General features: G+C 35.9%; 1 protein-coding gene across 1 annotated transcript in view; it reads left to right on the forward strand.

Moving 5' to 3' along the window:
• LOC150109677 (apoptosis-inducing factor 3-like) overlaps positions 1 to 16,174 on the forward strand; it is a 197,884-nt gene that overhangs the window by 35,687 nt on the left and 146,023 nt on the right. The window contains exons 3-4 of the mRNA XM_090402950.1: positions 1,780 to 1,876; positions 10,980 to 11,092. Coding sequence (XP_090259076.1) covers positions 1,780 to 1,876; positions 10,980 to 11,092 — 210 coding nt within the window. The remainder of the gene's footprint in view (positions 1 to 1,779; positions 1,877 to 10,979; positions 11,093 to 16,174) is intronic.

The raw sequence follows: 16,174 nt of genomic DNA on the forward strand, positions 1-16,174 counted from the left end.
GTGAGTGGATTGCAACAAGAACTGCAGCTTTGTGCTTGGCCTATGCTGAAGCATGCAGTAAATGCACAACAGTCAAAAAAATAAATCCAATTTACTAAAAGCCTCCAATTTAGCAGAAAACTTGCCTCCTGTCCAAATGGAAATCATATCTTCTGTTCCTTTGCAAAGGCCAATAGATGTAACCTCTGTTTACTTGTGCTTTCATCTCTCTCGCTCTCTCTCTCTCTCTCTCTCTCTCTCTCTCTCTCTCCTCCCTCTCTTGCATAGATGACCAAGGCAAGTTGCCTTCCACCATACCTTAAACAAGATACCACATGTCTCTTCTGGTTTTTAGCAAAAATACATCAGAAGAAAAATAAATAACTTTGACATTAAAGTCTTCCTTCCATTCCTGTTGGCATATCTCCAATTGTACTCAATCATTGTGTTCTAGAACCAGTTTTTATACTCAGCTGACACTTATTTGAGTGCACAGAATTAAGCATATATATCGAACCTATTCCAAAAAAGAGATTCTGCTGTCCAACTACTGAGTGATTGCCATCGCCTCAGTCTTCGCGAAAATAATGGAGAAACATCAACAGTCGGCATCTCCACTGCCTTTTAGAGGCCTACAAGTCAGTCAGTGACCATAAATTATGTATCCCATCATTCTAGATCCACAGCTGACCTCTTAGCCTGCATCACCCATCACTGGATATCTGCCATGAAGATGTTTGGAGAAATATGTGTTGGCACTCTTGACATTTCCAGAACATAAAAACTTTGCTTAATCTCTCTATATTTTCATAACATTTTGATTATGTTTGGCATTGAGGTCTACTCAGGATATTGCCATTCTTTTCACTGCATATTGCAATGGGTTGCTTCTGCTGTTTTCTGCCAATTGAGGAGTGCTTCAAGGCTCTGTTATATCACCTACTCTTTCTTCTATATATAATTACCTAATGTCACTTACCTCCTATTCATAGTTTTGTTGATAATAGCACACTTTGTTTAGCATACTCATTCAACAAATCATGCAATGTTCAAGAATCCCATGTTTTGCTTAGTGTTCTAAATACTGATCTCTGTACCATTTTTCAATAGGCATTGGGAGAGGGAAGAGGCTAACCTGGTAATATTCACTGTTAATAATATGCAGTCTTTTTTTTTTCTTTTCTTTTCTTCCCACCATTTGCCTATTCTTACTCTCAGTAATACACACCTAACAGAATCAATCTTTCTACTTGGACTAACATTTATCTCTAGTCTCTCCTTACACAAACTCATCACATCACCTTCCTGAGCTTCTAAATAAGAATGCATTCTTTTCTGCTCAAGAAGATGCTACTTTTGTCCATTCAGTTCTATATAAATCCTAAGTTTGCCCATTCTCAAGAAGAATATTGTTCCTGTTTGGAGTAGTGTATCCAAAACAGCCCTAAAAATTCTTGATTTTTCTCTCTCTCTCAGAAAGATTTGTTAAGAGATGATTCCTCCCTCACTGACTCACTTCATCCACTGTCTCAGAGATGCATTGTTTCAGTTCTGTCGTAAACACACTGAACCTACTTTTCTTCTTTCTCATTTATTCCATCTACCTCTATTCTCTGGAACAGCCTTTCCCATAAAGTGTTTCCCAACCACTATAACCTCCAACCCTTCAAGATAAGTCTTACAAGATGAGTCTTATATTAAAGAATGTGTTCTTACATATAATATAATATGTGAATTCTCTTATATATAAGAACATTTATATTATAAGAATATGTTGATGATACACTTAAATATTTATAGCTGGACTGAAAGAATCACCCAGTTCTTCAGCAAGTGCTCTAGATAATGATGTAATTGAAGCAGTTGTTTGTAAAGAAGAGGAACTGAGAAATGGCAGGTATGTTATTCTGACATTTCCTTTATAATTGAAATGTAAATTATTTGAAGATTTAAATGTGGGATGACTTTCATTTCTTAATTCCAGTAGTGATCTTAATATGATGAATGAATTTTAAGTGAATATGATGTACTTTTCTCTCTTGGAGATACTAATATTCCATTTTAATAAGTTTATATGAGCATTCAGACAGTCCACAGGCTCATTATGCTGACCCATTCTGAATGTTCATATCACTTCTCACCATCTGTTCATCACTGAAGCATAGATCTTATTTGGAAGCATGGTATATACATTTAGTTATGAAGACCCATATCTTTCTCACTGAAGATCAGTTAACTAGACTTAAGGAGGTGGTAGACTTTCTCTCTCACTCATGCAAACTTGTATGTGAAATTGAATGAGCAGGACCTTCAGTTGGAAAAGAACTGAATTCAGTACTCGTCATGAGAGGAATCTTTATATGAGCTTTTTCAATTGAAGGTTAGTTAGCCAATCTTATATGGAGGCAGCAGGGTTTTTCTCCCAGAAACTTGGGAGAAATTTACAGATATTTACAATTTACAATTCATAAACAAAAAAAGAAAATTAACTTTTCTTTTATGAATGTTGTAGTTTTTAAAGTGGTAACTATTTTGCTCGTATAACCATTGGAAAATTTTGCATATGAAGCACCTGATTTCGCTTGTTGGTGACTAGTTTGTACATCCTTTATTTCTTTCTCCCCTTCAGCATGAATGACTATTCTTGACAATCTGCCAAACTGGGTTCTGTGAACTGTGGGCATACAATATCTGTGTGTGTGTGGGGGGGGGGTATTGCAAAACTGTAACTAAAGTATCCAAGAATGCAAGAGTGCCTTCTTTTTCTTCTTCCACAGTTAAGTAATAAGAGGATGGATATTATTGAGGAAATCTAAAAAGTTAGACTTGGCTTATGGGCCATGTGGCCAAATGGCAAAGACAGTCAACCATACATTGGGCTTGAGAGGGCCAAATTAAATACCAAATATTGAAATTATTCCATGTATAAGTTCACATTGGGGGGGGGGGGAGTGATGAGCCCAAAAAATACATCTGGAATGGAGAGCCAAAAAAGCAGACTATCTCAGCATGCCTTAGAGAAAGACTGCTTCATAAGATGGAAGAAAGCTAGGCTACTTTGCAAATCCTGGTTTAAATCAGAGAGACTGTTCCTGGTAGCTGCATACGTTCTACAGAATACAGTTAACTGCAACAGAATGGATGTATGATTTAAATAGATTTTGGCATACTGCCCTATCTACCCATCAGCATCAACAACAGAAATCGCCATGTAGAGTGCTGCTGTCACCCTACATGCATGCGACTGCCCTTGTTGTCCAGTTCATTTTAGTTTGTGTCTTCACTGAGTGTGTATTGTGAAATTGCCTCTGATAATGTTAAGCTAGCAAAATGGCAGCTGTGAATAATTAATTTTATTAAAAAAATTAATTGTCATTTATGTACAAATTAAACAGTAGTGATCCCAGTACTGAACCTAGCGGCATGCTACTAGTCTTGTTTTCAACCATCTCCATTTCTTCTAATTTGTGTAACAGAGTTCCATGTGGTATTCTGTCTTAGCAAAGGTTGATCGATTGGTAGAGCCTATGCTACTAATGGCTCGCAAAAAGTTAAGCAAGTTTGAGCATGGTTAGTAGTTAGAAGGGATCAGTCGTTCGACGGTGTTGGCACACTCTCCTTCGATGAGCCTTTGGACTCCCTGGAGGTGTCACATAATAATAAATGCCTTGCCAAAATCCAGCTGAATCATTGTGTAGCCATTTTCTTTATTCAACTCATCTATTATTCTATTATAAAAACTTAGTAAATTACTAAGTCATAACCTACCCTTCACAAAGCTATGTTGCCCCTCACACAGTATGATAATTTTAACCACCCATTCTTGAATTCTCTTTGACCAATTTTTCCATTTCTTTTACCACCACGCCTGATATACTAATTGGTGTATAATTTGAATCTTTATGCAAGGGAATTATTTTGCCCTCCTTCCACTCCCTTGGAACTCTACCAAAGCTGAGACTTCAGCCTACTCAGAGGCATTACCAGTTCCCTTGCACGCTCTTTCAAAATCCGAGCTGATATACCATCTAACTACACAGCTGTATTTATGTTAAGATTCTGCAATATATTAAGAATCTCCAATTCATCCATCTCTGTTCTCACATTAGTGTCTGTTACATATGTGAAAGCAGTAACCTTACTTGGATCATATACCCTTGCAAAGTGGTCACTCAGTAACTCAACTATTTGATCTGCTTCTGTCACCTCATGACTATCATCACTCATTAAGGTTAATCTTCCATAGTCATTCTTCCTCTTACTTGCCATGCAACAAAATAACTCTTTGGGATTTCCTTTGGCCTGCTTGGCTATAATCTTTGGTTGCTCGTAAGCTGATTTTATCTTCCTTGCAATGCTGGTCACCTTTCTTTCCTGAGCCTTGTACTCTTCATGAGTTTGCAGGCCACTGTTCTCCTTATAAACTCTCAACAGCATTTTTCTCTTCTACAGCTCATGCTTAATGATATTACTCATCCATTGAACTCCTACTTGATTAACTCTCCTTACCTTAGGTATACAATTTAGTATTGCTTCCTCTAGATGACCCTTAACTATATCTAATGTACTACTAACATCCTTATCCTTCAGTGTTTTATGCCATGGCACAGATGTAAACTTCCTCCTAAGCTTGTCATAGTCACCTGCCTTGTAGTTCCACATATACCCCTTCTTGACAGAATATTCCTCATATTTTACAATCTCCCAAGTCAAGACTGCATGGTCACTTTTGCCAATTGGAGGCAATGTTGTCATCTTGGATAGCTCTCCTGATCCTATGACAAGGTCCAATACTCTCACATCCTTATTCTCCTCCATCACATGCTGTTTCAAGTCCAGGAGTATAAATTCCATTTCCTTCCTGCCATGTGATCGTTCTTCCTTCTAGTTGAAGCCCCCAATAATAATCACTCGACATGTACTCATTGTACTGATTTGCCAATGCATGTCTTCCAGATCATTCATGGAACTCCCTAACCTACAGCAATAACTAACTGTATATTTTGTCTTGCTGGCCTTGATCTCACCAAACTGCTTCAAACAAACAGCCACCCTCCTGCTTGTCTCCTATTATTTTTGGTTGCAATTCATCTGCTTTCATCAGCAGTACTACTCTTAACCCATCATATCCTCTCCATGTTCCCTAAAAATATTAAACCCTGCACATTCTACTTTTGGCTAGGTTGCACTAACTAATGCCAAAAACTACTACTCTTTGTTCCTGATATGTCTGACAATTAGTATCTAGAAACTGCAGCATCCCTTTAGGGCCCCACCCACCTTTATTTCCTGAATTTGACTACCTTATTCAATATTTTTGTTTGAAAAACTAGATTCCACACTTAGTCATTCTCTTCTGCTTCCACCCTAATTGCTAGTTTCCATGAATTTGCACTTCAGCATGCTTGGGGAACAAAGCTCTCTCTCTCAACACAAAATCGATTTAGGTATAAAGCTCATCAGCATTATACAAATCCATCTTTCCGTCAAACACGGACCACAAATCCACAAAAATCCACAAATCCTACATCATTCCTTCTGCACAACCTGTGTATTGATTCATTAACTACTAACACTCTACTTAGTTCACCTCTATTATAGTGTGGCACAAGACTTAATCTTCTTCTCACTCTTCAGTTTTGCCTCTTATAACAACTCCTTTACATCCTCCCTCATAGAATACCTTTTGCCTCTCAAATCATTTGTGATAACCAAGACAATCAGTTCCTTTTGCCTTACCTTTTTGCATCCTGATGGGCATGACTAATATCATGAATTTTTGTACCAGTGAAATGCAATTTTGTCACTTTCATTAAGTATTTCCTGATCATTAAGTCTCTGTACATAATTTTCTCCTTGCCTTGTTTTTTTTGTTCACTTGGTCTTTATTATTACTTCAAACCACCTGCTTCTTTGTCTTCTCATCCCTGCTAATCTCTTGCCTCTTCAGCAGTTTTTCACTTTTGCTCTTTGTCCTGTGATGGAATTCAAGCATGTTATTTCTTTTTCATTTTGTTCTCCTCTATTTCCATCCTACCGTTGATACTGTACACTGTACTAACATTTGCTGCATTCTTGTCACCTAATAGGCAGTTGCTTTTGAAACATTTAATACACACTTTCTCCCTAGTTTCAATTTCCTTCCATATATCCTTTTTTAATTTTCACAACAAATAAATTTCTCTCTCTCTCTCTCACACACACACACACACACACACACACACACACACACACACACACACACACACACACACACATTGCACTGCATAAAATTGGCATTAGTGAGACATGGCTGACAAAGAATGATATAATTAGTGGGATAGAATGTAAAGGGTACAGGATGTTCAGGGAGAATAGAGAGAAAATAATGGGGTGGGGAGAAGTATAATTGATTATAACTGAACTGCAACAAAAGAAAGAAGTTCAACTGCAGGCCAATAAAAATAGCACATTTCAATTCATCTGGTGTCAGTTAGTGGCTAGCAGAACAAAATGTCCAGTTGAATGCATCCATAGACCAGGAAGAGGAAAGGATGATAGGGGTAATACACATCAGCAAATAAGCTCAATGAGTGGAGGGCAGGTAATTATTATGGAAGATTTCAACTATGGGAACATAGATTGGAAGGAGAAGAGGACACATGGGAGGAAGGAAATGGAATTTATGCAGTTACTAAGGAATAATTACCTCAGATAGCATGTGATGGAATATACTAGGAGTTTAAAGGGTGCTAGATATAGTAATTGCATCTGAGAATTTTGGAAGTTTATTTTTTGCTTGGTTAGACTATAATAAATTTAGTTTAATCCTTTATCTGAGAATATGTCTATGACCAATATGACCATGTTGCCACCAACTGGCAGGAGCAATCATATGATTTTGACCTGGGAGGTGGTTAAATGAGGAGAATTTTCAGTTAAGTGGAAGTATATGTGAAATTACAGGGCTGGTAAGTATGACATAGGAGATTGTGTGGATCAGTCCCATCACATGTGAAACTGTAAGAGCTGGATGTTGATAGTGCATGGGAAGTGGTAAAGAAGTGTTTCAGGTTGCATACCTAGAATCAGGAGAATAAATCAAGTAGGAGTTAAATGGATGAATACCATTATTAAGCTGGAGCTACAAAAAAGAGAAAAATTTGAGGAGGGAATTCAAGGAGAAAGGTGACCATCAGGCACACGAGCAGTACAAATAATAGGCTAGAAGGGTAACCAGTGTGGTAAGAAAGGCAAAAGCTGAGTATGAAAGGAAATGAGCAGAGAAAAAAATATTGAGGAAAAGGAGGCTCCAGGACTGCTGTAACAAATTATCCACTGTCAGCATATCTGGAGTTGTCAAGCTACTGGAGGAGTTGTTCAAGAGCAAAATACAGGAAATAGATAGACAGAAATGGGATACTCTATGGGGACAACATGGTTTTGTGAAGAATAGGTCATGCCCCAGTAACTTGCTTGCATTTTCTAATGATAAAATGTGAGCAAGTAATGTACTTTGCATAAGTACATTACTTGCTAATCCTGTAATTTGACAGGATACTGCATGCAATTCTAATCCATAATTTGCAGTATATGGGGATGGATGGAGAGAATAAAAGATGTTAACATTTTGCAGGCTAATTTGGATAGGCTGGCATTCTGGGCAGAAGAGAATGGATGTCAGTTAATGCGCCAAAGTGTAAGGTTATGCATTTTGGGTGAAATAATTACCAACTATATACCACATTGATGGAACTGTACTCCAGGAAATTGATGAAGCCCAAGATTTTGGGGTTTCAGTGGATAGGGAGTTAAAGTATACATGCACATTGTAAAATTGGCTGAAACAGCTCATCGAATTACTTGGTTACTGAAGAATACTCTGACAAGCAAGTTATTATACCTCTTTGAGCATCATCAAGATCCCACTGCTTGATCTGTTCACCAGTCTCTTGGTGATGAGGAGGTGGAGAAGATTCAGAGGTGAATGACCACAATGGTAGCAGGTCTATGGATTGAATCTTATGACAGGTTGAAGATTTGTAGGTTACAAAAGTTGGTTGAGAAGTGGAAAAGGGATGATATGATATGATCGAGACATGGAAATTACTAAAGGGTATTTACAAGATTAATACAGAGAAAATTTTTCAGAACAGGTCTGATGGTGGGAAAACTGGGAACGATCCTTTGGAAACTGAGAAAGAGTGTATTTAGCAAAGGTGTCAGAACTGGACTTTTTATCTTGGGGAGTGGTGAATAAGTGTAATAGGTTGCCAGTCTGTTGTGCGTGCCATGAGTGTGAATGAGTTCAAACCAAAATACGATAGATACTGCGTGAATGTTGGATAGTACTTGGTATGATGTTTGGGATCTTATTCTGAGTCTGACTCCATGGAGTAGCCCATAATAATAATGATAATAATACTAATAATATTGCATTGAATCTTAAAATCTTTAATAATCGCTAGATTTTGGTCCATCTCCCACAAGTCTCCATGTCAAATCACTCCTCTCATGCTTCTTTACCACAGCTTTACACCACTTCCAAGGATTGCCTCTTGTTCTCCCCCTCTTGCCTTCTACTCTTTATAATTTCCTCTGTATTATCTAATAAAATCCTCTTACTAACTTCACCGTCTCTATCATATCACCTCTTTTCCTCCTATCTACCAAACTGCAATTTTCATTCCTTTAACCCCTCTCTATAACCAATATTCCAGCATCTTGATATTACCTTAATCATTCGTTCTCTGGATCTTTAATGTTTCCACATCACAGTGAAAAACTTTATGCCTAAATATGAACACAGCTGTCAGTGTAGTCTGACCAGTACTTTATACAGTGACATAACATCACCTCTTTGACCTTACATGTTAGTGTACTCCTCATCATAGTAGCAGTGCAATGTGCATTCTTTGCAATACTTGCAGTGTGCCCTCTAAATTTCAGTCCACTCTCACTTCCAGATCTCAAAATCTCATCCATTTCCTGAAGTGCAGTTCTGTCAATACAATATAAAAACTATAACCCCATTCACTGGGTGGCTGCTACTGTACACATTTTGATGGATTTGGGAGAGTTGTTGAAATTAATTAAGACTGTATATACTCCCTTGACAATACTCCTTATACGGTATTATGTCAGGAACTGTTTTACCAGAGACCAAATATGACATTGGCCATCTTAGGATTCTAGTTGGCATGTTGGTTGACACTGAAAGTTTATCTACCACCTGATGGTCTAGTTGCATTTCATGCAACTAGGAAAGTATCTGCTTGCAACAGAAATGCTTGCTGATTTTGTCAGAACTCTTTTTTGTGGAAATAGACCACACTACAAGAAGGCAGGATTGACATTTGACTAGAAGAAGCTACATATTTATTCCATTTCACTTGTCAGTTAATGATCCCATATACTACTACTATTATTATTACTACTATTTTCTATTCCTGTTCCCTTTATGTTCCTAACTTAAATATCTAAATTATTTTTAGAAATTATGGACTTTACAACTGTGTTATAAATAACTATTTTAATTTCCTGATGTTTCGACCTTCATATTAAGGTCATCATCTGGCATATATACAAGGACAAGCTGAGTTACATTTCACACAGTAAGCTAAAGAAACAATGATTTGATTACTGGTTATTCTACAGGCATGACTTCTAGTGAAAAAAAAATTAATTAAAAAAACCATTTTTTAAAATGGTTACAGCCAAAACACTATTAACAAAATTCTCTACAAGACCTCAATAAAAATCAATATTGTCTTAAATACAACCTCAAAGCCACCTTTAAACCTCCTGCAAAATTAAAAAGTTGACTCAACTCATCCAAAGACACACTCCTTCCGCTGACCCACCTTGAAGTATACCGTATTTATTGCACCTGTAATCTACCATATATAGGGGAAACAGGATGCGCAATTTCTATCAGACAAAAGCAACATAAACGACACATTAAATATAATAACTATGGTGAAGCTGCCCTTTCTGATCATGCCCTGAAAACTTTACATAGAATTGACTGGAAAAGCACCAGTTGTTTAATCGCACCAAAACATGGTATGAATGCAAATTTAAGGAAGCCTGTGAGATTCTTATCAACCACCCCAATTTGAACAATAATGATGGTCTAAAAATCCCAAGCATATGGAAGGCACATACCCACGGAACCTTTCTCCCTAAGAGTTAACTATAAACAGGACTGGATTCTAGATAATCCAGAATCCTAAATCTAATATAACAATTGTAATGTTAAAAATAGGACTTCATTGTTACTGTAAGAAAACTATCTATAAGAAAGAATGTTTCTCTCATGTTATCTTAAATAGAATTTATCTTTGATGTAGTTTCTAAATAATTAATTTTATCTGTTTTTTTTTTTTTTCCCACTAGAAGTCATGCCAGTAGAATAACCGGTGATCAGATCATTGTTTCTTTAGCTTACTGTGTGAAATGTAACTCAGCTTGTCCTTATAAATATACTCCAGATGATGACCTTGATATAAAGTATGAAACGTCGGGAAATTAAAATAGTTATTTATAACACGGTTGTAAAGTCCATAATTTCTAAAATGAATGCTGATCACTGTGCAACACTAAAAGAAAGGATTAAAGATCTAAATTCTTAAGAGGGTGAACATTATCTGCTTTTAAAGCATATATTTTTAGAATTTCATTTACTAAAATCTATCATGGGTATATATGGATGCACCCTTGTAGAAAAATTTAGTTCTTGATGTTTCAGAGGCTTCATTGCCTGAAGAAAAAAAGTAGGCAGACTTCATATTAACACAACATAGGTACTATTTTTATTTCAAGCCATTAACTCCAAATTCACTCCATTAGCCAACAACTTCCATTCAGCACTTAAGCCTAAACATGGTCTGAAAAAAATCTATATTGCTGTATGTTTAATTAACTAAAATTAATAATTTTCTTTTTTTTTTGACCCAATTTATATTAGAAAAATTGATGTATGTATGTAATTTGTTATTTTTGTTATTTTTTCTTTACAGTATGCAGCTTGTTGATCTAGGAGATAATGGATCTGTTCTGTTGATAAAGGACAAAGGGCAGGTATCAGCCTTAGGAACAAAATGCACTCATTATGGTGCTCCTTTAATTAAAGGTTCGATCTTAATATAAATAATTAATAAATATTGTGATTTACCATGTATCATCATCATAGTCAGTTTCAAGCAAATAAAAAAAAAAAAAAGTTTAATTCATCTCATAATTTAGAAATCAAGATAATCCAAATAATGCAAATGTTTTCTTTAAAATAAAATTGTAAATAAACAAATAAAAAGTGGCATTGAAACAAACAGTTCAGTTCATTTGATAAATTTATTCATCATCATCATGTGGTACTGTTATTGTATCCTTGTACACCATTGAGGATACATAACAGGAAACTGATAGATCATTTGCCATAATGTAACCCAAGAAATAGTACCAATCCAAAATTTTATTATTATTATTATTAAACAAGACCTCATGGAGTCAAAGACTCATCTGGGAGGTCCTTTTATCACACACACATCTCATCATACCGTGTTTTAAACACACTCAAACTCCTTGCAGACACCACACTCTCAGGCAAGGCATTCCAATCATTCACAACTCTGCACAAAAAAAACCTGCCTCTCACTCCCCTACTCACACCCTCTTTATACAGTCTCCAGGGATGACCTCTGGTTCTCCCCTGATCTCCCACTATTCTCTGTAGAACTTCTCCACCATTGATCCTATTACAAAACCTCTTCCTTCTCTCCACTAGACTCTGCGAATTACATCTTCTCTGGGGATGACCTCTGGTTCTTCCCCTGATCTCCCACTATTCTCTGTAGAACTTCTCCACCATTGATCCTATAACAACCACCTTACCAATTTGTAGGTCTCTATCATATCTCCCCTTTTCCTTCTCTCCGCTAGACTCTGCAAATTACATCTTCTCAATCTTTCCTCATACTCAACATTCCAGACGTCAGAAACTACCTTAGTCAGTCGCCTTTGGACCCTTTCCAACATCTCTTCATCCTTCTGAAAACCAGGTGACCAAACCTGGGCACAATAGACCATGTGTGGCCTAATCAAAGCCTTATACAATGGAACAAGAATCTCCCTACTTCTACACGTCAGTGTCCTCCATCATTCCCAGAAGTCTTTGTGTTTTCTTCACAATTTTGGCTATATGTCCCCTAAATTTCGGATCCTTATCCACTATCACCCCCAGATCTCTTATTTCCTCCACCTCCAACAATATGTCCTCACCAAGCATAAATTCTGCATCCCATCTTTGGTTTCCAAATTTTTAAACCTTGCATTTTGCAACATTGAAATCACATCACCATTTCCATGCCCAATCACGCAATTTATTCAAGTCTTCTTGTAAGGCCACAACATCTTCTCTACTCTTCATGGTTCATCCCAACTTTGAATCATCCATAAATAACTGAATATCTCCATTCAAATCTTCACCAATATCATTTATATACAATTTAAACAGACCCCCTGAGGCACTCCACTAGTAACTTTCCTTTTCCTGGATATCGCTCCCCAATACACAACCTGTTGATACCTATTAGATAGCCAGTCTCAGTGCAATGCACTAATCTAATATCCAACCCCCATCTGCTCTAGTTCGACTGTCAACTCATCATGAGGTAATCCATCAATAGCCCCTGCAAAATCCAAGTATACCACTGTGTATCCTTCTCCTCTATTCAAGGAAGCAGTCACTTTATTGTAATAAGTAAGTAGATTACTATTGATAAGTACTTGATATTAAAAATTGGCATTGAAATACAATTCCTTGGCAACTTTAATTTATGGGATACAGAACTATAGTAATATTATTTCATGTATATGAAATAGAATACTTTAAAACTTTCCTGAAATATTAAGTTTTCCTGATTATTATGACTAAATCACATCACCACTTAACAAATTACATATTATTATTATTATTATTTGGATATCTTTATGGAGCGAGACCCTAACCTTTATACACATATACCTATCATACCTCTACTTAAACTCACTCACCGTCATGGAACTCGCAACTAATTCTGGCAATTCATTCTACTCACTAGCCATTCTCCAAGCATAAAATCTTGTTTGCGCACTCTTACATAACTTCCAAGGGTGATCTCTAGTTCCTTCTCTATTCGTCATGTATTGGAAAATTTCCTTTGTGTCAATCTTATGGAACCCCTTTAATAACTTTTCTTTCTTTTAAGTTTTTATCATGTACCTTATACTCCACCTATCAACTGAACTTTGCAACCAACACATCTTCAACCTGTCTTCATAGAGAGCATTCCACAGACCTGACACCTGCTTGGTCACTTATCTCTGAATCCTCTCTACTATCACCTCCTGATCCCCAAGAAACTCAGATGACCCAATCTGTATAGTAGCCAAGATGTCACTAAATCATAGCCTTATAAACATGTTCAGTAACTTCCTAATCTTTACATGTTAGCATGTTTTTCAACATACAAGTAATCATTTGAGCTGTTTTGCCAATTTTTTCAGTATGCCCTCTGAACTTCAAGTCTCTATTCACCATTACACCAAATCCCTAGCCTCATCAATTTCCTGCAATCCAGTACTATCAATGTAATACATAGTATTTAGTCTTTTCAGTCTGAAGGGCATAATCTTAGATTTTGTAATATTAAAGTAATAATTATTATCCTGTGCCCACAATGCCAATTTATTTAAATCATCCTGTAGGATATCTGCATCATCTTTATCAACCATTGCCCTCCTGAATTTTGCATCATTAGCAAACAATTGAATATCCTCCCCTTAAATCATTCTCTATATCTTTAATATACCTATTAAAATGTAGAGCCAATACATTTTAATAGGTATATTAATTCTACTTTCACTATCTTATAAAATGTAAGTAAATTACTAAGACAGAACCTAGTTTTTGAAAAACTATTCTGTCCACCATAGAGTATTGTATTCCTATCCACCCACTGGTGAATTTTACTTTTAACCACCACCACCATTCCTGATATATTAATTGGGCTATAATTTGCTACTTCTGTCTTGGAGCCACATTTATGCAATGGAACTATCTTGCCATCTTTCTACTCACTTAGAACCTTGTGAGCTGAGAAAACAATTTTGCCAAGGCACTGCTTGTTCACTTGCACATTTGCGTTGTGCATGAGCCGAGATGCCATCCATTCCCACTGCTCTATTCACACTGATATTTTTGAGTATGCTGAGTACCTCCTGTTCATTATCCCTCAATTCTGACATCAATCTCTGTTACATGAGCAACCAAAAGCTCATCTTCATCTGGATGATACTCCCTTGCAAATTGATCACTCAGCAACTCAGCCATTTCTTCTGCTTCTGTCACCTTCCTACCATCAGCATTGATTAAAGTCATCCTTCCATAATTATTCTTCCTCTTACTTGCTATGTAGCAAAAAACATTTTTGAAATTATTTTAGCCTGCTTAGCTAATTTTCTCTCATAATCTGATTTGGTCTTCATTATATAAGCTGTTGTTTTGTTTCTACTCATCCACTTAACCCCATCTAGAGAATCTACATAGATTCTCTAGATGGGGTTAAGTGGATGTATATCCCTTAATTTATCCTGCTCTCCTGGGTTTGCAGTCTGATATTGTTTCTTACAAACAGTTCCTGACCACTTTCCATGTACTACTGATATTCTTTCTTTGTTGCTTCTTATGCTATGCCACTGCTCCTATTTGTCATAATTATCAGTTGCTTTATAGTTCAACACAAACCCTTTCTTGACTGAGAATTCCACATTTAGCAACCACTCAGAACAAGACTGTGTGGCCACTTTCCTAGATTGGCGGCAGAGTGTCTGTCTTGGTTATGGATACATCTGATGTTATTACCAGATTTAGGACTCAAATTCCTGGTTTCTTCCTTAACATGCTGTTTCAGGTAATTATCTTTTAGAACATCTCTTCTCTCTTAGATTTATCCCTTAAATGGATTAGTCCAAATGGACAAACAAAGTAAAATAGATCATATTTTATCATATCATGTAAGAACATCATTCAAATATGCATAGGAAGTGATCGTGGAGGGAAAATAACAATAAAAGAAAAAATTTATAAGATGAAACGGAATCAAACAAAATAAGTAAATTTAAATAATGATACATTAATAGCCAATAAAAAAAATTATTGATATTTTTTTATTGTCTACTGGATATTATCCACAAATGGATAATATCCAGGAAAATCTTGATCTGATCATTATAGAAAATATGCAAAACCGCTCAGAGAAAACAAACAAAAAATCTGTTTGGTAAAAAGAAGACAACTAATTGGAAAAAGAGATATGGTAGAACTTACAGAAATAAATAAAACGGTAAGAAAAAATATTAAAGATAAAAAGAAAAGAGATGAAATGACAAGAAACAACAGATAACAAAATATGAAAGTACTATGAAATAATCTCACAATAGGAAAAAAGAAATCAAAAAGAAAATGATAAAAACAGCATAGTAGAAAGAACTTGATAGTATTTTTCAGTATTGTATAACACCACAAGCACTGTTGAAAATGCCATTACATGGAAGCCAGGAGAACAGGAAGAAGAAAGTATTCCAGAAATACAGAATTTTGAAATACAACAAGCATTGAAAGATATGAAAAATACTAGAAGATGGAACTACAATAGAAATTATGAAAGCAGCAGGAGAAATGTTAAGAGAACTAAAAAATCTATTCAATCAATATCTAAAAGATGTACAAAGATGAAATGGCACTATCACAATACTCATATTCAAAAAGGGTAATAAGGAATAAAATAGAAAATTACAGATCTAATAAGCTTGCTGTCATAACAAACAGAATCACCAGATTATGAAGCTCAGCTTAATTCAGAAAGGAGTTTAGCATAATCAACCATCTGCAAACATTGAATCAACTAAGAGAAAAATGCAGAGAATACAACTTACCAGTCATACTTAGGTTTTATAGACTATGAAAAAGTATTTGATTCAGTTGGACAACAAGCAATCCAAATAGCAATGAAGAAATATGGAATAAGCCAAAATTATATACAGCTAATAAGCAAAATATATGAAAAAGCAACTACTACTATCCTTATAAATGAACATGGCTTCTGGTTTCTTAAACAAATGAAAAAATATCTCATTACAATCTACTGATTTTATGGTGAGCTTCGATGTAGAATCT

This window comes from Typopeltis vanoorti, chromosome 2 (genome assembly GCF_054136105.1).
Source record: "Typopeltis vanoorti isolate ZY-2024b chromosome 2, IOZ_Tvanoo_1.0, whole genome shotgun sequence".
Lineage (NCBI taxonomy): Eukaryota > Metazoa > Arthropoda > Arachnida > Uropygi > Thelyphonidae > Typopeltis > Typopeltis vanoorti.